The sequence below is a fragment of the Miniopterus schreibersii genome (genome assembly GCF_964146895.1).
Source record: "Miniopterus schreibersii genome assembly, chromosome: 17".
NCBI classification, from domain to species: Eukaryota; Metazoa; Chordata; class Mammalia; order Chiroptera; family Miniopteridae; genus Miniopterus; species Miniopterus schreibersii.
The window spans coordinates 17323871-17346508 of record NC_138117.1 but is presented as its reverse complement, the minus strand read 5'-3'; the positions used below and the strand labels follow the sequence as shown (position 1 = coordinate 17346508).

The window sequence follows — 22638 nt, the reverse complement described above, 5'->3', positions numbered from 1 at the left end:
GTATCTGCTAAGGCAGGGACTTTATCAAGATCATTACTGGGAGAACTGTAGGCTCAGAGAAAACGGAGATCAAAGGAATTTCTTCATTTGGTTGAGAATATGCATAACTCACTTACACTGGATGAACAGAAACTTTAAAATATGAAGTAATGTAATACTATAAAAAAGGTGTGTGTGTAGCTGCAAAACCAATTGACTAAGGTATAAATTCTAGTGAGAGAGGACGTGAAGGAGAGGTCAGAAACCGGCAAGACACAGCTGATTCTGGCTGGCAGAATCACATCATTTTATTTTTCAATTACAGTTGACATTCAATATTATAGTAGTTTCAGGTGCACAGCACAGTGGTTAGACATTTATATACCTTACAAAGTGATGCCCCTGATAAGTCTAGTAGCCACCTGGCACCATACATAGTTATTACAATATTATTGACTATGTTCCCCACGCTGTACTTTACATCCCTGAGAATCACAATATTTCAGAATTTGTGAATGCTTTCAAGTGAGCAAACAGATTCTAGTTCACCAACGTTCCCATCATACCCATACCTATTTATTTTATATCCTGTGACTTCTTGCTGTCAATCATATAAGCCTGACTCATTAAGACACATTTGGAACTACCTGAACATGAACAAAAAATTAGGCTGAGGAAAGTGCTCTTGGGAACCAATGCCTTGAATGGTGTATTCTAGAACTTTGACCACTGGACAAAAAGAGAGCTTTCTGCTTACCAAAAACATTTGGTTTACCAGTAAGATCGTGTTCTGCGACCACCGGAAAAAAGAATTCCTACTGTGTATTCCAATTACTATATGTCAAGCACTGCCCGGGAACTTTATGTACATTATCTTATTTAATCCTCACATCGAGTCCATGAGCGACTTCGACCCTCCTTTTGGAAATGGATTCAGAGAAGTGACTCGTCCAAGATGATGAAGCAGCCTGATGCGGAGCTAAATGCTGGAGGGGGGGGGGGGAGTGCTGCTCTCAGGAGCAGCAGACACTGATGTTATGAACGTGTTGAGAACAGTGGGGTCACTGCAGAGGACAGCCTGCTGCTGGAGGACACAGGGCTGCAGGTTCGGCCACTCCACGCAGTCCACGCTCTAGTCTCGCTCAGTCTTGGCTGCACAGGTGTTGAGATGGTTTCCTGCTCTTTATCTCGTTTTATCTTTAAAATAAACCCTCACCAACTAAAGTCACGGAGGTGTATGTTGGTGCTTACAACCTGAAAGAGCCTAACACAATTTTTAATATCTTCAAAATTTTTTTATTGTGAGAAGTAACAGAAGCCATTTACAAGCCCAAAAGTATAAGAATTAAATAGAACACATAATTTTTATACACAGTTTTCTATACAGAAGGTTGAGCTTTATAGGAATTTAAAATAAATAATCTAAAAATTAGTGTCACTGATTGCAAAATAGGTATTTCTCACTTTGACTTCTTCAAGGTGACCAGCCTCCTATGTGGCCAAAAGACGAGGCGTTTGGCATCTGTTACGAGCCTGTGTGGTGAGTCTCTGGCGAAGATTTCTCACTCTTGCCAAAAGATCCCGTTCCACGGTGTCCCACTGTGTTTTTCTTTGGTTTAAAGAAACTTGAAGACAAAATTTAAAATTAACAATAGTTTAATTTTCTGATGTTAGCAATGATACAGCATTTATTTTAAAGGTAAATATGTTGTACAATATCAATAATGAAATAAATATTGTAAAAACCAAATTTCTTAAATAAAAGCCTCACATATTACCTCGCTCTATGTTGTCCCATTTACAAGCTAAATATTTATTTGTTGAATTGAATGAATACTTTCGGACAATTTGTCTGCTTTTGGTTATTAGCATTTCTTCAGTTTGGAGGTACAATCTTTTAAATTAGGAACAAAGTCTATCCAAAGAGAATCTGAGTTCTTTGTAACAACAGTAAGTTTCCTCACCAGGATGCTTAATGTAATGAGAAAAGTCATCCCAAGTTGCCAACATTAATACTATACACACCATGATCACTTCTCAATGATGAAATAAAAATAAATCAAATGCTTTTAATAGTGGCTAACACAGGGAGAGTCCAGAATCAAGATTAAAATATTACAGTGGGTCCAAGTGTAAATCATACTGATTTAGAGGGGCTAGTAAATACTGGAATTTGAAAACGAAATACCTTAAAAATACACTTCTCTGAAACTCAGTTACATATTCAAATATCTTCAATTTCTGAAAACAACTTTTCGTATTGTAGCCAAATAACCTAAACTTATTAAATGTTCTCAAGTCAATTTTCGAATTTAGAATTATCTACTTAAAAAGTTCTGACATGTGGGAATAGAGAAAAGTTAAGAATCTCTTGTACGTTTATTTGACTTACGCATGACTTTTGGTTTAATTCCTGTTCTAGCAAAGAATTTATAGGTGATATAAAAGCATGAGTTAGCAAAAATATTTTACACAATGCTGGATTCTCATGACTTATTATTAGATGTATTTCTTATAAAGCTGGTCTTTAGGGAATAATACATAAAAATTTGTTCTAAAAGAACTCAAAAGACCTTATAAAATTCTGCTTCATCTGTATCAGTTTTATTAAAAAGTCATTGAAATAAAGTCTAAGAGTTTCCTGTCCCCTCCCTCCCCTCCTTTTAAAAACCCGTAGACACAGAAAACAGACTGACAGCTGAGGTGGGCTGGGCTGGGGGGCTGGGTGACATAGGTGAAGCAATTAAGCAAAAAACAGACAGACAGATACAGACAACAGTCTGGTGATTACCAGAAGGAAGGAGGGTGGAGAGAGACAGAAGGGGGTATATGGGGGGTAAATGGTGACGGAAAGAGACCAGACTATGGGGTGGTGAACACACAACATAATATACAGACGATGTATTATAGAATTGTACACTGAAACCTACTTAATTAACAATGTAACCTAATAAATTGACTACAAATATATACAAACAAACAAAATACTAAAACAAATCAAGTACTTTACTGGGGAAATTTTTAGTTCCTTTATGGGCTAGTGCTGTAACTGTATTTCTGTAAGATGTTTCCATCCCATCCCTTCCAAAAATGAACAAAACCTCCAGTGAATCAACTCAGGGGTCAAAAGTCAACTGGTCAGCACGAAACCAGGAGCCGCCAGCCGTTCTGACTTTAAGCTGTCCTGGCTGCAGTGCCCACAGCAAACACATTTTCAATGGCTGTTGGAGGGAGCCCAGACGCGAGGCAAAAAAATTCAAACAAGTAATAGTCTTGAAAACAAATGCTGAGGTTTCTTTTCACAGGGATGTAAACAGTTAAGAATATCATTAATTTAGTTAGCAACAGACTTCCAATGGAGCTTCCAACTATGTTTTGGCAGCGGTGCTAGTGCTAAAGAAATGGAGAAGCATTAATGATGTTTGGCAACCTTTCTTTACTTGGGTTTTGGTCTGTTTCCCCAGCTGGAGATTTGAGAATCCTGCTGCCTCAATAGGATTTCCATTACCAATGAATGCCCTGGGAAAATGGCATCAATGTGTCATACATATAATTTAAGTCACAATGTTGCTTAAATATGGCTAAATTTAAAATAATGGAAGAAATATTAAATTTAAAATAATGGAAGGAATCTTCCTTGTTTATCAACTTACTCCGGTTTGAGGAATCCATTTCAGAAATGTCATTTAATTGTGAAGTTCTAGGCAAACAGCTTGAGGCGACCACCCGTTCATTTTGGCATCTGGGCACGACTGTTACAAAAGTGAGGAGATAGAAAGGATGCTTTAGAGTGAGTAGAAAGTCTTTATTAATTCCAGATGGTTCCTAGACACCAAAATTGCCAAGGATAAAAGCCTCTTACTTTTCTATTCTGAGAATACTAGGAAGATGGTGATACCATTCAAAGGGCCAGGGAAGTGACTGATTGAAAACGGGGGTGGGGTGCGAGTCAGGTGAGGAACACTGCTCTGCGGGCTACTGAAGAGGCCTCGGTAACACTTGCTTGGTGGTGGTTCTGATTATCTGTGTATTTTGTGAGTAGGCCCCGCCTGGTTAAAGCCAGCAGTGGTCAGTTCACAGTTAGTTCTCAGGGAAGGCTTGCTAATCACATTTCACAATCCCTTCCAATAAATGTTTGGGGTCTCTATCCTAATAGCGACATTTTTGACAGCACTTTACCAAAACTTCTGCTCAGCTAGGTGAAAGAAGTCAGACACAAAAAAACCATACACTGTATGATTACATTTCTATGAAATTTCCTGAATAGGCAAATCTATAGAGACAGGAAGTAGATTAGTGGTTGCCAGGGGTGGGGGCTGGCGGATGGGTACAGGGTTTATTTTGGGGTGCTGAAAATGTTCTAAAATTGTGGTAATGGTCACATAACTAAATATACTTTTTAATACATGGTAATACAATACCATTGAATTGTACACTTTAAACAGGTGAATGGTATGGCATGTGAATAAGGCTGTTACTGAAAAAAAATAAGGCTGTTACTATAAAAAAAAAGGTAACACATATACATTATAAAAGATTGAAACAATATATAGTAAAATAAAAGTTCCCTGTATCTGTACTATGTTTTAAATTATAACTTTGAGTTTTCAGTTGATGCCATTATAAGCCTTACACCAAAACCCAATGTGTGATTATATAGTATAGTAAGTTTCCCTGTGCTCCTTCAGTACATTATTGCTCTGAGGACCAGCTATTGGCAAAGCACATTTTACTAAAATAAACTAGAAATGGCACTTTGGGAACAGTAAGGGGATGCCAAGGACCACAGAACCATGGAATAAAACAGAATTCCACAGGATGGCTGAGAAATTTTTCTTGATTGAAGCTGTTCCTTGACAGCGCCATGGCCTCAGCCCATTTCTTCTGACCAAAAAAAAAAATGGGGACTAGGTAGGGACTACCTTTTAGCTGATCAATAATTTGAATAAAAGTGCCAAAATACACCTCAAGGATTCATGCGTGATAATGGACAACATTAAACGAATGAATCAGTAACACCATGAAGACAGAGAGGCATTCGTGGCACTCACCTTCATTATGTGGGTGCTCAGCATGTTCTAAAGCATCCTTCATCTCCTTCTCTAGGAACCACTTTGTAGATGCATCTGAAAGAGCAGCAGCTTTCTTTTCTGATTTCAACTGAAAGTCTTTTTCTTCAGCTTCCTCCCACTAAATATAAGTAAGTGGGGGGAAAAAATCACACAAAAATTGTGTTAATCCAAGTTCCTACAGCGGAAGAAGCCCTTCTGTTCTCTCTAGTCTACGTTAATAATAAAGTCTATAAAATTCAGAGAATAAAGTTTTTTACTTTCAGTGTTATTGAGAAATAACTGGCATCCGTCACCATGTGAGTAAGGCGCACCACACGGCGGTGTGATTTATGTATGTGGTGAAGTGATTACAGCAGGTTTAGCTAAATCTATCTTCTCATATAGATACAATAAAAAGGAAAGAAGAAAAGGAAAAGATGTTTTCCTGCTGATGAGCACGCATAGGATTTACTCTGAACAGCGTTCCTGGCTGTCACACAGCAGCCACGGTCATCACGCTGCGGAGAATGAACTCCTTGCCCAGCTCTGGTAACTTAAAGACTACAGGGAAAGCAAGTCATCTCTATTAGCCCTTCTTTTCTTCTTCCTAAAGTGAGGAAACAATAATCCTAAAACTAGCTTAAAGGATAACTAACACAATCAATTTGAAATACTATACAACTCCTAAAATTTACCAATATTCTAGAGATGCTACAGATTTTATATACAAACTTTTTATATGCAAAATTTCTGTTATAGAAATGCTAATACATTAAATAACGAAAACTTTAAAGAATCTTTAGGGCCAGGGAAGACCATAAAGATCCATCCCTTCATGTCACTGACGAGGAGACTGAGGCTGAGAGATCCTCTAGGACCACACAGTAGTCAAGCTAGAACACAGGACACCGGACACAGAGGAGGATCTCTGCATACCACAAACAGACCCTTGATTCTCAGGGTACCTCAAACACACCATTTTACCCACAGGAGGGTAACGCCTAATTTTACAGTCTAGCCCAGTGCCAGCAATCCTTACCTTGCGGATGTGGGCTTCCACAACTTTCCTGGGGAGAAGAGCCTCAGCAATCCGGGCATCACTCCCACCCCTCCCTGCACTTGAATGAAAGGGTTATACCCTGGGATGGGGTAGGAGCAAGATGTAACTTGAAGGAAATACATTATGAAAAGGTTTCAGAATAGACATTATGATCTAGCAGCAGAAAGTGGAATGAACTAAAGCTAGTTATCTGGTTCCTGATCTCTCCCTGCTCTTCAGCATCCTTAAGGAAGGCTATTGAGTCTGCTATATCCACAGAGCATAGGTCCCAGAGTTGTTCAGGGAGGGTCAAACAAAAGATACATATGTGTGATATATACTCTTAGGTCGACTCCTCAATGCCCATTCTGGGAGTCTTCTTTGGGAATAGAATTCTAATTTTATTTGGGATGATAATGCTCCCTGCTAAAAACACTTCATTTCCAACATCCTTTGCAGCCAAAGGTGGCTAGAAATGTGATCTTGGAATTCTGGAAAAGAGTTCTGGGAGGTGGAACCTTTTGCACCTCTGTCCTACCTTCTTCCTGCTGAGTGGCGTGTGTATGGGATGGCTGAGACCCCATCATCTTGAGTGGTAAACTATCCTTGACAGTGAAAGAGCGTACAAAGGCCGAAGGAGGCAGTTTCCCTGAGGACCCTGAGTCAGGATACGAACACTGGTATGCCTACCTCCAGACTTCTTTCATGTGAAAAAGAAAAAACTTCTATCTGGCTATCATCACTGTTATTTTAGTTTTTACTAGCAACTACATATAATTCTTAACTGTTCAAAATCTTTTACATTGTAAGTATAAAGAATTAGGTAAAGTAGTACAATCAGCCAGGACAAGTCCCAGAAGCATTCATTAATATTGGACTTCTGTGAGCAATACTTATTAAAATTAGATCATCTTTAAGATATTTTCCAACAAAAAATTACTTGGTTTGACGCTTGTCATTTGATTATGTAATATTTCAAAATATAAACAAAATATTTCAAAATTAATAAGTTTATAACATCATTCTTACCTTTTTAGCTTCCTTCCCCATCAATGCATTTAATACTTCTATTTCTTTCCTTCTGTTTTCCCGAAGAAGTCTGGCCATTTCCTGGTAACATTCATTTCGTTGCAGATCATCACATCTTTGTTTATGTAAAGCTTGAATTCGCCACTCAGTATTTAGACATGCTTGTTCAGCGTTTGCCAAGCTTTCTTCAATTAACTAAGAAAACATTGTAAATTTCAAAAACAAGGTCAGACTATATATAATACGGTATACCCATTTAATGTATACAAGTGTCTACGGCAGCTGTTTGTAACCCTGGGTGCATATTAAATCACCTCTGGGTGTTTAAAACAAAGTGATGTCCAGGACACACCACAAATCAATTAAATCGATCTCTGGGGTGGCTGGATATTGGTACTTTTAGAAAGTTCTTCAGCTCAGCCTCAGTGGCTCAGTTGGTTCAGTGATGAGAAGTTGCTGGTTCGATTCCCTGCCAAGGCACATACCTGCGTTGCGGGTTTGATCCCTGGTCACTTATAGAAGGCAACTGATTGATGTTTTTCTCTCTCCCTTCCTTTCCCTATACATGTCCTGGCAGGGGAGGGGAGAATTCTTCAGGTGATTCGAATGTACAGCTAAGATTGAGAACTTTTAGGCTAAGGGATAGGTGAGACGTTCTGGGGGAATCAGCTTAGGAACTGTTGCAGAACAGAAGGTAAAGAACTCTTACATTATTCTTGGCTTTTGGACCAGGGCAAGGCCCTGCCACTGACCCACCTAACATTCTGTTTAAGGAATAATACAGAACGTTCCTTCTTGAAGGTCTCAAATTCTATTTCAATTCATTTAAGCCACAACTTCACCACAAAAAATTCTATAAGCTTGGGAAATTTTCTTAAAGATTCACAATGTACCATATCCTCAATTTTGGCATGAAAAACTTTAACACAGAATTTCTAACACTTATTTGCCATCCCTCATTTTAATGAATAGTAGTTATTAATATTCTAGAGAATATATTTTGAAGCTACTGACCTATATGCCAGGTATTTTGTAACTATTCTACTCAGGGAAGATTTCTGAGACATGATACAGTAAGATACTACAATTTATAAATTTCCTTTGTATTTTCTTCTAAGTCTTAAAATTCTCAGAGTATAAAAGACACATATATATGGCTGTCAATGAAATAACTGCAAATAAAATAATGTGAGATTCTAGAAACTGCTGAGGCAAAGACATGAATTAAGTCAACTTTACAGAGTTCAATTTTGAATTCTTTCTTTTACAATGATGACAGGTGGAAATTTCCCCTTTTATATATACATTAAATTGACTACATTTTTACCTTTTGAGATTTTTGGTTCTGTGTTTGGTCTGTTTCCATCAGTCTATGAAATGAGCGTTCTTCAAGATCTACTTTTCGTCTATAGGCATCTATATCTTTTCTCATTTCCTTTGCAACAGTTTCTTGATTTCTAGTAAGATTCTGTTAAAAAAAAATTTGTTAAAAAAAAAATGACCGATCTATAATGATAATTCTAGAACAAAAAATGATTTTTCTTTTTCCCCTAGATTTCTAATATAGAACCCAAATAAAAATTGTAATTATCTAATTTTCAAAGTAAAAAACAAACATCAGTGATCAGTGAAAATAAGAGTAAGGACCTGTGAAAATTCTCTCATCCACAAAAAGTACTGAAAACCCTGGCAACACCAACCTTTTCAGAATTCTGGAAATTAACTCAAGGCTTGCGGCAATCTGGGGAGCATTTATTTATAAACATTGCTGAATCTTGGTAAGAACAGCAAGCATTATGGCATTTTAAACTTGCATTATATTTCTATTTCCACCCCAACCCTAAGCTCTATATTAGCCTTGAAAACTAGCAGCCTGGCAGCCAATGGAGGAGGCAAAGTGGAGTTGTAGCTCCTTGAAAATATTATGCTACCTCAAAGAAACCGTCACAAAAGACCACAAATTGTATGATTTCATTTATGTGAAATATCCAGAATAGGCAAATCCAGAAACAGAAAGTAAATTAATGGTTGCCAGGGGCAGGGGAAACGGGGTGAGTGCTAATGGGTACAGTGGTTGGTGGAGGGGGGAGTAGCAAACAGTATTCAAGAAGATTTAAGTTGAAAAAGCAAAATACCAATTGTTCATAGTAAATTATCTCACTTACCCTTATTGATGATATTAGCAGTTATTTCCTAACAGGGATTTTTTTCCTACTTTTCTAACTATCTATTGACAGTGTAATTACCATATAATTAGTTAAAAATAAAAATGCTTTTCAATTATATGCAGAGAAGATATATGTATGAAGAGGTTTATTGTCAAAAATTCTAAACCACTTAAACTACCAACACCAGAAAAAAAGTTTAAGTTATAGCTCGTTAGCAGCCACTACAAATGACAACTACCAAGATATCCAGCATTTAGGAAAAGAATTTAAGTGAAAAAGAAAAACAACAAACTACATTCAGACATTTTTGCTACCTTACAATCCTGGATGACACTATGTTTTTCTTAAAAAACAGTAACAAATAACATGAACATTAAAAAACCATTAAAAATACAGTCTAAAAAGAGTTTGTATAGACCCTGCTTTTCTTATATTGGAAACAGCTGATCTTTATACCTTCTCATAAAGCCTTTTTTGTGATTCGAGTTCCAGATGTCTCATTTCAAGGTCTTTGGCTGTGGTAGCAATTTCTTGATCTCTCATATGTACCTAGGGTAAAAAAACCCAAAAACTGTGAATACCAAAATGAATTTGAAAAATAATTCTTGTTTAATAGACTTAGTAATCTTAAAATCTGAACAACCCACTACAAGTGTTTAAAATAATAGGTATTGGCACACTAATTGACATTATATTAACATTCACTGTGGAATCTAGGAATAATGTCTGAGTTAAGCTTAATTTTCTAAAAAAGAAAGCACAATTACCATATGCTCATCTACCAGGCTGGGAGAACAGATGGCAGGTTCTCACCATATCACATTAGCCAATATTACGAGTTAATAAAACTTGAACAATTTAACTTTGCGGTGAATAAAAATATAGAATGTTTAATCTTATCAAATATAACATTTATTTAATGTTCTTTTTCATTAAACTTCTGTACTTTTATAAATTTCATACGGCACTAGAAACTTCGAGTTTAAATATATTGTGGACTATTCAGCCTGTATATGCCGTGTGGACTTAGTTACTTTAAAGTTCGCCTTTCTCCAAAATTTGATTACTTGGAAGCTTTTCACTCCTACACACTAGCGCAGGGATGGGGAACCTTTTTTCTGCCTCGGGTCATTTGGATATTTATAACATCACTCAAGGGCCATACAAAATTACCAGCTTAAAGAGAATCTCAGAAATGGTCTTATATACGTAGGTGCCTAAAGTCCCCACTTTTTAGGAGTTAAAATAACAAGTGATATGTGTTTCGGAAAAAGAACAAAACGAAACAAATTATAACCCATCAGCCATCTAATGCCACTCATTTATTCAGTAAACATTTAATGACCGTATTACTTTGCATTCACAAGGCAAAGTGTTAGATAGTGTAAAAGCAGACACACCACCAAATACCTTCATGAGGAGAAACAAAGTAATAATGAGAACACAGTGGGATGAGCAAGGGCATACAACCAAGGAGTTAAAAACCACGGACTGGCAACCAGTTCAACCCAAAGGCGTTACTGGGAAAGCACCCAGCTCAAAGGTGGGGATACTTAAGTGTATGAGCAACGCTAATCAACCACAAAAAGGAGAAAGATATACAACCAGTTTTTAACTATTTATGTCTGGGGATGAAATGAGAGAAGAGTGGGCAAGATCCATTTTTAACTTTATTATTTCATAATGGATTTTTTTTTTTTTACTGGTCACGTGTATATTAAAAAAGAGTATTTCCCCTACTTCACAATTAACTTAATGGTTAACTGACACTTCTATTTTTAGAGAAAGAGTCACCAAAGACACTGGTCAACCTGACTAATTTTCCTGGCATTTCTAAAATATTTAACTATTAATGAAATAGATGAAAGAGAGAATGGGAATGGCAATAGCTGAGGGAAAAAGTCAATTAACTAGAGGGGCTATTTAGTGTTCATTGTGAACTCCAAGGGTAGCCTTTAACTTAAAGGTGCTCATCACATTTAAACGGGAATAGATGCAGAGGATGCCCGAGTACTAAGGTAAGGATGATACACCTTTCTCTCAATCTCGTCATCCAGTCTTCTGAGTTCCATTTCCCGCTGATCTTGCTGCAGCTTCAGAAAACGCCTTCTTGCAGCATCTTGTAAGTGCATCTCCTTTACTTTCAGCTCCCTTTTCACAGCAGCCAGTCTTAAGTACAAAATGCAGGGGTGGGCAAAAGAAGGTTTACAGTTGTTCATATGGAAAGACATGCAGGTTATATTAAGAGGAACAAATAAAAACATTCCCAAAATAGATTTAAATGGAAAAATATTACATTTCACAACAATGAAGGACCTGCCACCTACTTAGGTCCACTTTCCCAATTTAATGGGTGTCACTGTAACCAGCTTTATTTACATTATATGAGAGATGCCTAGTTACAAGTCTGCCTTCATGGACATGACAAGTGAACACATGCAACTGGCACTCCTTCTTATATATATACATGCTCTTCCTAAGCTTTACTATTCAGATGCTCCCAATACAAGTGATACCATCTAGCTGAAGGAAGAATGCCGAAAAAATGCTCCAACACTACCAAAGATTATACTTATTCTCTTAGAATTTTAGGAGAAGGCTAATGGCTTAGTTCAGTAACTTTTTAACCCAAACTAGAAGTCTGTTTCATAAAGACACACTTAAGAAAAAGGAATCAATAAACACTTATAGAAGTTTCTCAACAACGAGGCTTAGTCTCAATGCTCATCCCATCATCTTAATTAATTTCTATATTTTACCTTAATTAATACTCTTTCCCTGTCCTCAAAGTATGAAATGCATGATGAGTTAATCATTTTATGTTTCAATTTTCAGGTCCTGCAGATATGTTTAAAACATAATTTAAAAAATTACGCTCTACCAAAGGTAATTTACCCAGGACAGTAATACAAAGCATTTCTGCCCACTGCTGAATGATGTTTCTGACAATGTCCTCCCAGGCACATGAGATCTTGTATTACTTCTGCATATTCAGTGCAAAGCTCTACTATAGTCAGGATAACTTTAGAATCACAGCTGACTATATGACCATTTTTTTGAAAAGTGGTATATATACAAATTTCTTTTTATGAACTTAAATACCTGCTTAATGGAAATACCATGACTGGGTAATGTTATATATAGTGTTGTTCCTATAATGAAAAATGAAAAAGAAAATGTTCACCTAACTCGTATGTCTGGATTTTTTCAAACCGATAAAACGCACCTCTGTTTCTGTTGTACCATCTTCTCCTCCTCTTGTAAGAGCATTTCTCTCCTCGTTTCCTCCGCTTTACGAAGTAGTTCCTGTTTCTGGTACCAAGCTTCATCTTCAACTCTTTGTTGGTCCACTTCAGCTTGCATATTCTCAACCATCTGCCTTAAGTAGGTAATATTTATTATTATATGAAAATGCAAACAAGAAAATTGAGTAATTTAAGTCCAAGAACAACAAAACACAAAATGTGTACCTGATTAGATTAATACATAATTGTTTTACTTCTCTATGTAAGAATTAAATATCTCTAAAGGTATTTCCAGCCTTCAAATGCTGATTTTACATAAATACTTAATAATTTTTCATAAAAAATTTTCTTGTTTTATTTATAAGAGATCTTGTTTTTACCGAATAACAGCTTTTCCATGATTACCTCTCCCTTAAGTAATCCAGTTCCTCAGTCCTTATTCTGTCCCGTTCCTGCGTCTGATAGTCCACAATGAACTTGGGATACTGATTGAATACTGGATACTGTCCTTTCGTCAGTGCCACGAACTCATCGAGCATACTCCTTGGATGAATGTCAGCAGGTGTGGCATCCATGAGGTGATAAACTTCTCTGATTACAACACTTATGTCCAGGTTATTCCGATGGTGGAAGAAGTACTGTAAGAAACCTTTGTGTTCAAATCGAGATTCACTTAACGAAGCATTTACAGATAGAATCCAAACAGGAATTTAAAAATGTAAATGTGAATTTATCAGCAAGAGGATTTCTTTTTTCAAATTCAGTGAAGCTTTTCTCAACCCAAGTTTTAAAATGAAGATCCAATTTTATGTTTTCAAAATGTAAAAAAAATTCACAACCATATTATAAACTTTTGAAATAACACTTTTAAAATTTTAACTCAAAATGAAGGCTTCTTATGTAATAGAAGAATGCTTCAACAATGGAACAAATACTTCTACCTGGATTTTTTTCCTTCAAAATTCAAAATAAATAAATTGGGGGAAAAATTAGCCTTTGAAAATAAATTGGCTTGATTTAAAAAACATTTCTGAAATGTTTCCATGTTATCTTGTTCTGCTGGCAGATCTGAATTCATACAGGGTGGGGCAAAAGCAGGTTTATAGTTGTTCATATGGAAAATTATACACTAATTAATAAATAACAATACAAGAATAAACTCCATGTTTTGTGTAGTTACAACTGTAAATCTATTTTTGCCCCACCCTGTACACACTGCCCCCTACCCCGCCACATACACATATATAGTTTGTGAGCATAAAATAAGAAACAAACAAACAAAACCCAATTTAATTCATCCTGTCTACCAAAAGAAACTCTCCTTTTAAAAACCATCTTAATGCTTTCTTCTAGTCACCTTCCTGCCAAGCCTCAAAATTCTCAGTTACCATTCTGCACGTGTAATAAGCACCCAGATTACCACAGACCAGATGGGTCACTGTGATAAACACATGCACAGAATAAACCCAATTGCTAACTATCCTTTCTATAGGCAAAAAAGCACAAAATTCCCATATTATCATGATTGTTTTCTGAAGCTATGATGTTAGGACTAACGGTCTGCTGCAATTGCCTATTGAGTTGTCTACAAACTATGAAAGGCCACGGGTGTGTATAACTTGCTTTCCACTATATTTCTATCTCTATCACCAGTAACTGACATACAATAGGCATTCAATAAATAAATGGATTTTTCAATGGAAATAAATGAAATTTGAGAATTGCTACCTAGGAACAAGGCTATTTACCTCAAAATCATCTTTAAGATTACAGTTGAGCAAAGGAGCTCTAGAACATATGTTGTAGGCGACAACGGTCATCAGCAGGAATGAAGGATGGTTGGAAAAGACATTATCAAATAATTTTAGCCACTCGTCTCTTGTCAGTACTTCTGAGAACACAGTTTCAAGAAGAGGCCATGCGTATAGCTAAAATGAATAAGTAAAAATGTATTAGTTTCCTAGGGAAAAGTCATAACATTGTTGCTAATATTATCTTATGTTTGGTTTAGTTATTAAAATTATTATATTAAAAATATAATTAAGTAAAGAACTACCTTAATTTGGACCCTTCTTTAAAGACTTTCAGGAAAGCAGTTTAATGAGGAAAGAGAATGAAATACTGTTAAAAGTATAATAGTAGTATGTTTTTTATTATACTCTTTCAAGAAAATATTGTTTTATTTATGATAGAACCAGTGTTAGCTTCCAAAATAAGTCCTGCTATTCTAAGAACCTGATACTTCTTACCTGTGAAGTTACATCATGAGCTATGAAGTGCTGTAGCAGCTCCTTGTCATGAAATGCCAAAACATTTTCTATCATACCAAGAATATTGATGGGAGGGTTAGGAAAATACTCAAACCAGTGCTGGCACCAATTGGCTATGAAGAAAATAATGGAAAAATTACCTTTACCTTTCTATATTATCAAAGAATTTTGCAAGTTTTAAATGTATCAACTCTGCATGTCCTCCACATGCCCGTTAATAATAAAGAAAAAACATAACTCTTTAAATTCTAGAACAATAGATTTTAAAATTTCATCATGTTAACATAATATTTTAGATTAATAAAAATTTGCCAATTTCTTCAGAGCAGTCAGGGAGAAATAAATAAACAAAAGGTTAAACAAATAAAACTTCCCAAAGCATTCCTGATCCTAGCTACAAGGTACTTTATTATTGATTTGTCTCTAATAGTTTCTATTTTTTTTTATCTATTGAATTTATAGGGGTGATATTGGTTAATAAAAGTATATAGGTTTCAGGTGTATGATTCTATAACACATCACCTGTACACTGTACTGTGTTCACCAGCCGAAGCCAAGTCTCCTTCCACCACCACTTACCCCCCCTGTACCCTCTTCTCCCCCCCACACCCCTCTGGATTGTTTCTCTTCCTTTTAAAATAAAACTCTTAGCATTACTGTCAGGGCAAACCAGTACAACCCTTCTGGGGAGTCAATCAGAAGATGCCTATTTTATGATGTAATCATACCAATTCTTGGAATCCACCCAATAGAAATTATTATAAATATTTGCATGTGAAGATAGTTATAACATTGTCACTTTTAACAGGTAAAAATTAGAAACAACCTAAATGTCCAATAGATTAAATTGGTACATGGATATTACAGAATATTAGTCAATAAAATGTTAAAGTTTACAAAAATAAGAAAAATGTATATAAAACATTAAATAAAAGTAGTATGGTTATAAAAATAAAAAACAGCCTAAAAGTGTGAAAAAATTAGGAAAAACCCTTAGAAGTCTAGCAGTTGAGGAACAGATAAATTACACCTAAAGATGAAATACATTATGCAGGCAATAAATTATGTTTTTCAAGAATATTTAATGATTTGGGGGAAATGCTCTTATAAGATATTCACCAACATATTATCAAAGATTATCTCGGGGGAAGAGGGCTACTGGTAGATTTTCTCTTCTTTTGTGTATTTTCCTGTGTTTTCTCTAATGATCAGTGAAAACTTATCAAAGCAAATACAATGTCATAAAATGAATGAAAAACACTGGAAAGAGAAATATTCACAGTATGTATGCCTGATCTTTTCAGAATTTTATTGCTGCAATTGAGTGCTAACCTCCTTTCTCCTGTGTACAAGGAAAACACTTAAAGAAATTAAAAAATACATACGAGATAGGTTATGTTTGTTAAAACAGCCTACCATTTGAGTCCAGTTTATTAAGTGGCCAACTGGCCTGACCTTACCAACATGACAAAGATGACTCCCTTTCCAGTGCAGAGAAGGACAAGCAGTGGGCGGTGGCTGAAGCGCAGGCCACAGTCCGCCTGCCTGCGGCAAATCCCTGTTCAGCCATCAGCCTCACCTTGGGAGCCTAAGCTCTCTGCGCCTCAGTTTCCTCACCTATGGACGGGAGATAACACCACCTACCTCATAGGACTGTTGCAGGGACTGATGAGTTAATAGAGACAACACACTGAGAGGGTACCTGGCACACAGGAAGTTCTCAGGTGTCAGCTACGGGCGACGAGAGGGCAGCAGCGGCACTCGCCACGACAGGCACTGCGCCAAATGCCTTACATGCTCGCTACAGTCCTGTGAATAACTGACTTCCAGTAAGTAACGCATCTGCTTCCTTCTTGCTAACGACATTTAGCCATAACAATATCTTCTAAAATACAACTGTCCAAATTTTCTTGTAAATGAAAGGTTTACGTATAAATGTCTGCACTATTTTATGCTCTATATTTGATTGTTTCAAGCTAGAATTGTTAAATGTTGCAAAGGTGCAAAGACATCAGGAAAATGTACAAGAATCCACTCTTGGTTTCATTATTTAATGCTTATTTACTTACTTATGAGAGTAGCAACAACTTCAAAACAGATGAGTTGGTTGTTCTGGAATAATTTTACAAATGGAAATGCCAGGAGCGGAATATAGGGTGTGTCACTAAAGATGGCAGACCAGTGCGCCAGTGCAGACAGGGTCCTGTGAATAAAATAAGGAGACAAAGACCAGACAACAGTGTATTATTAAATTTTATTTGAACAGACAACAGAGTCACATAATAAAAACTCTCCCTAGATGATAGTCTAGCTCACCTCCCCAGAATCCCTGTTGAAAGTACAAATCCTTTTAAAAAAAAATCACAAATGGTGGTATATTACGAACATCGTTCTCCACTGTGCATTTTTCACGTAATAGTATCTTGAAAAGAGTCCCTGTCATTAGATTTAGAGCTTCTTCATGATATTTTACCGAAACACAAGATCCGCCTTAATGTCTTTAGCTTGGCCTCCTGAGCACTTGCTCCCAGCCTTTCACACGCAGCGCTGCGCTGTCGCCTGTGGGGGCTTCACTGTCCGCGTGGGAACAGAGTTGGATGAATTCCTAGCAGGGGAATCGCGGAGTCAAAGGACACGCGCGCTGGTCATTCCTACAGCCTCTGCCAGCTCAGTCCACACACAGCAGCGTCCCTTTCCACTCCCACTAGCGGGGAAAGGGTGCCTATTTTCTCACTCTTGTCAGCATATCTGATCAACTTTCTTTCGAACCTTTAATCTATGAGAGAAATGGTATTTCCACACAGTCTTTAAAATGTATTTTAAGGTAGTTTAAATCGGCATGTCTTTCATTATGAAGGGGCTTAAGCATCTTTTCATTTTTAAGAGCCCTTTCTGCTGCTATGAACTACACGTTCAACCCTTTTCCCACTTTCCATAGGCTGGCCCTTCTCACACATACTTAAACCAGCAATCACAAAGAAACCACTCTTTTGTTATGTTTTGCATATAGTTTCTCAGCTTTACATATGTCTTCGTATTGAGAATTATTTTACATGTAGCAAATTTTTTCACTATTTAAATGTTACTTTATTTTTTGAGATTTTTATTCATATCAGTATCTTCTAGATGTTGTTTACTCTGGGATTATAATTCTCGCACATTTACTTCTAATACTTTTAAGGTTCCTCCCCCTTTTTTTACTTTTTGCTTTGGAATAATTTTAGGCTTACAATAAGTTACAAAAATAATAGAGTTCCTGTATACCTTTCACTCGAATTACTCTAACATTGACATCTTGTATAAATATAGTACATTTATCAATACTAAGAAATTAACATTGGTACAATGCTATTAACTAAATTACAGACGTCATTCAGATTTTACCATTTTTTCGGTCATTTTTTCATTCCACCAATCCAGGGTGCAACAATGCATTTATTTGTTACCATCACTAAAGCTTCTTCCAGTGTGAGGTCCCTCTTTTATGACACTGACATTTTGAGGAACACCAGACAGTTATTTTACAGATTGTCCCTCAACTTGGGTTTGTCTGATGTCTTCTCAGGATTAGACTGAGGTTATAAGTAACATGAAACATATTGATAGGTTTCATCACTGGGGATTTGAAACTTGAGTATTTGGGTGAGGCAGCGTCTGCTGAGTTTTTCTACTATAAAATTACCATTTTCCCATGTGTATACAATAAACATTTTGGAGGAGATACACATTGCTGCCATATACTGAACATACCTCTGTAATACTCTGAGTAGTTTCCTACTTTTGATGGGGTATTTCCTCTGAAGGTTGAGAAATGCCATGTGAATACCTTTATCTATCAGGCTACTAAATGCAGTATGATTTTCAGGCAGCTGCAGCAGAGAGCGCCAAATGAACATTCTGAAATGAAAATTTAATTTTTACCAAGGAAAATCTGAGGGGTAAAACCAACTTAACATAAAAGAATTTCAATTTCAATTTTACCTGTATTTTGTTGGATATTCACCATAACCTTTTAATAAGATTTGTAAACGCTTTTTGTTTAATCCATCTGATAATTCATTCTATAAAGAAAAAATATCAATAAATGATGTAACCATAAAAGAGGAAAGTTAAACAAGCCCACAGTGGCTTTATGACACAGTAAGAAATATTTTTATATCATCGAACTCTCTCTCTACACACACATATATATACATGGTAATAGGTCATCTCAAACAAGGCAAAAAGGCAAATTGGTACATCCTTTTTGAAGAATAATTTGGCTAATACTATCAAAATTTTTATGCACATACTCTGACTTAAAAAATATATACTTCTACAGATACATGTGTGCAAATGTTCAAAGATAACTGTACAAGGATATCCACTGCATCACAGATTGTATTAACAGAAGACAGACAATACAACCTAAGTGCCAGTCAGCAGAGTACTAGTTAGATAAATTAAAGTATATCCATAATGCAGTACTATGCAAACACTATAGCACTAAATGACTAACATAAACAGATAGTCAATCTGTTAAGTGATAAAAGCAAGTTATAGAACAGTGCTAAAGTATGATTACATTGCTGTAAAAAAATGAGAAAAAGGTAATATACGTAGATATACATGTTTACAGATGCACAGGAAACTTCAGAAAGGATATCAGTAACTATTAACAATGGTAGCCTCTGCTGAGTGAGACCGAGAACGGGCTAGGGAGCAGGGAGGAAGAAAAGTGTGCTCCAATTTTTCCCTGTATAACCTCTATACCATCACTGTCTAACAGATAAGGCAAGTCACAAAAGTAATCTAAAATTTTTTAGGAACCACAATAAAAGTAAAAAGAAACAGGTAAAATTAAGTTTAATAATACATATTATTTAACCCAATATAATAAAACTGTTATCATTTCAACACAGAATCAACATAAAGTTATTAATTACTAAGATGTTTTGCATTCTTTTGTTCACACTAAGTTTTCAACACCTGACGTGTGTTTCATGTGTACAGTACACCTCTGGGCAGACAAGCCACGTCTCAAGTACTCGTCAGCCACATGTGGCTAGTGGTTAGCACACTGGATGGTGCAATTCTACACTGTTTGACTTCTAAAAAACCGGAAGCATGTATTAATTTTATATTAAAAAGTTTAAAAGTATACTATAATTTTAGTTACACCTTTCTTCTCTTCATATTATTTTCTTGTGCTTCCTAAGAGAGGGAGGGGTGGTGACGGCCTAGCAAGCATGGGCCTTATCTACAGCAGTCATGACAAACAAAAGTTTAATCGTGATATATTCTTACCTCTTTATTTTCAAAATTGCCAGTCAAGCCTTGCCTCAATATTCTGGTTTGTATTTTGCTTTCCCTTGATTTTGCTGGCCGCTGGGCTCTTCCTGATGTTACTTTCACCTTAAGATCACCAGAAGTCCGTTTTCTCTCAGGCAAATCTTCGATCACTTTCACTAAAGGCGGAGGTGGCTAAAGGGGGAAAAAAATCTAGTAGCTGCCCTTGGAAAACAGCCCTATTAACATATAACTTACAAAATCTGCTTTGGTCAATTTAACAATGAGCCTTAATATATATAATTATTCTGCAAGCAAAAAGTGTAAACAAAATATCTGAGAATGTTTCCTTGTTGACTAACAAAGTAAATTTCTGCCAAATTCCTATGAAGAACACAATAAAGATACATGATTAACAACAACAAAGAGAATTTAATTATTCCACAAAAGCTGGCCTTAAATCATATACCACAATCCATGTTTGCACTTCTAGGATAAGGTTAGTAGCATGGGGATAACTTGCAGCAGAGAAGGCAGGTAGACATATGGCCTCGACAATGCTGAGAAAAGCACCCTAATATTCTTTGGGCTCAAGTGAAATTTCTCTGAGGAAAACCGCCAGAAGCCTGGGGCCCTGACTCTCTGGCCCTGGTGATGCTTTTAAATCTGCACAGAGATGGCTGGAAGTCCATTACTGCATCACAGACTTCGAGACAGCTCAAGCAGCACAGCCTCGATTCCAAACCCTCATTTTTATGGGGCCTATTAGACAGAAAAATAAACCCCAACAACCCCCAGTTTACTTAAGGTAAAATGCCTCACTGGAACATTTCCTCCACAAGTAATACACTCTTTGAAATCAAAAGATCTTCCTTGTTCAAAGGAAATGAGCAGACGAGGCATCTTGGGCTTTCTGAGTTCTAAATATGATTAAAGTACAACGACTCTCACAGGGTATTTAAGTGTTTGAGACCATTATTGCTGAATGTTCCCTTAGTAATTAGCCCAGACCCAAATCAAAGACAAGATGAATGTGGGATTTTAAAAACTTTTTTGGAAACCAAAGTGATAATTTCTTTCATATGAGAACAAGAACACAAGGAACAGGCACATGTCCAAATGAGCACGTTAGACTTCAGAAAAACACATATTACACACATTAGCTTGAATGAAAAGTGTCCTGAAATCCCGAAGAGTGTTCTTCCATGACGTGTAATGAAAATAAATCACCACTCTGCAGGAAAGCTCTTTGAAGCAGAAACCAAACTTTTTTTACCTCCTCCCCTTTCACCCCCAAAAGAAATTTTAGCTAACCTTAAAAGAGGCGTGGGAAGTGTGTTGGAGATGTAACGAATATTGCAGGAAATAGATGTGGAAATGAGAATGGCACTGATGGGAGCCAATGGGGAGTTACAAGGATGGGGAAATGCGTTACACAGGTCGAGCGACAAGATCAGAGAGGACCTGGAGAGGCCGGCAGGAGAGTTTGGACCTGACGCTACGGGCAAAAGAAAGGGAGCCACGTGAGCAGCACTATTTTAGAGATGATGATATTTTAGAAAAACGTTATGCAAAAGATGAACTGATGGGAAGTGAAGGCACTGAGGGCTCTGAGTTTTGGTGTATTTGCCTAAATTACTGTTATTCGAGAGGAGTTAATGAGGACCAGTCCACGGACGGCTCCTACGGACGGAGAACAGGCAGCACATACAGAGATATTTCAAACTTAAGACATTACATGACTTGGTATTGACCAGACTTAGGAAATAAAGGAATAGGAATAGTAATAGCGCTCCAAGGTTTCTAGAAGAAAAAGAGACAGAAACGGAGAGACTGGAACCGAAGGCCTCTTCTGGGGAGCAGGTTATGTGGGGCACCTTACGTCGGACAGGGACACCAGACAGGTGCCCTTGAGGACGGCAGACATTAAGTGGAAGATAAGCGAGATATCAAGTCTGGAGATAAGGCTTTGGGAGTGAGAGTAAAAAAAATATATCCCGAGAAATGAATAGGGTCCAAGGAAGTTAGAAGATCGTAGCATAAAGATTTTATTTTTGATGATACACTTAAATCTTTTTGAAAAATTGACGTTAGCTGCTTGATAACATACCTTATTTATTTCTTGTGTTAAAGCCTGAACTGAATATATGTTCAGACTTCCATTTTCCATAACAGATGCAATGTACCGTCCATGTGGGCTAATTACTGATGAGCTGATTCCTTCATCAAGGGTCCCGATTTCAAAGAGAAGCTTACAAGTCTGTATATTGATGAATCTCATAATACCATCTTGACTTAGCACTCCAAGAACCTAACAGTAGAGAAACAAGTTTAAAAGTCAAATGTCTGAAAGTCAAACTACACACACACACACACACACACACACACACACACACACACACACGTAAATGTGTATGTACTTATATATGTACTTTTTTTAGGGGAGGACAGTCAGAGATTATATTCGCAGAGAACCATTCTGTGTTTTCAAATCCCTAATTTGGGCTCATGGACTTGCCTGCTCAGCTCCAGAGAAGCCTGGCTTTAGCCAGAACAAGCAAGGAGCCCACCCTGGGGAACTACAGGAAG

General features: G+C 36.8%; 1 protein-coding gene across 7 annotated transcripts in view; it reads right to left on the bottom strand.

Annotated features, from left to right (window-relative positions):
- Window positions 1-262: 262 nt before the first annotated feature.
- Window positions 263-22638, bottom strand: part of TBC1D31 (TBC1 domain family member 31) — a 44624-nt gene continuing 22248 nt past the window's right edge. For 4 of the 7 annotated variants that reach the window (XM_081116457.1, XM_081116463.1, XM_081116462.1 and 1 more), the window contains 16 exons: window positions 22160-22360; window positions 20068-20244; window positions 18763-18842; window positions 18532-18678; window positions 16851-16984; window positions 14761-14894; window positions 14260-14439; window positions 12917-13149; window positions 12493-12645; window positions 11300-11435; window positions 9723-9815; window positions 8426-8566; window positions 7099-7293; window positions 5031-5169; window positions 3633-3731; window positions 263-1604 (listed from right to left, as the gene is read on the bottom strand). In XM_081116457.1, coding sequence (XP_080972583.1) covers window positions 1471-1604; window positions 3633-3731; window positions 5031-5169; window positions 7099-7293; window positions 8426-8566; window positions 9723-9815; window positions 11300-11435; window positions 12493-12645; window positions 12917-13149; window positions 14260-14439; window positions 14761-14894; window positions 16851-16984; window positions 18532-18678; window positions 18763-18842; window positions 20068-20244; window positions 22160-22360 — 2376 coding nt within the window. In that variant the 3' untranslated portion in view covers window positions 263-1470. The remainder of the gene's footprint in view (window positions 1605-3632; window positions 3732-5030; window positions 5170-7098; window positions 7294-8425; window positions 8567-9722; window positions 9816-11299; window positions 11436-12492; window positions 12646-12916; window positions 13150-14259; window positions 14440-14760; window positions 14895-16850; window positions 16985-18531; window positions 18679-18762; window positions 18843-20067; window positions 20245-22159; window positions 22361-22638) is intronic. The other 3 variants (XM_081116459.1, XM_081116458.1, XM_081116460.1) reach the window with 2 other exon arrangements.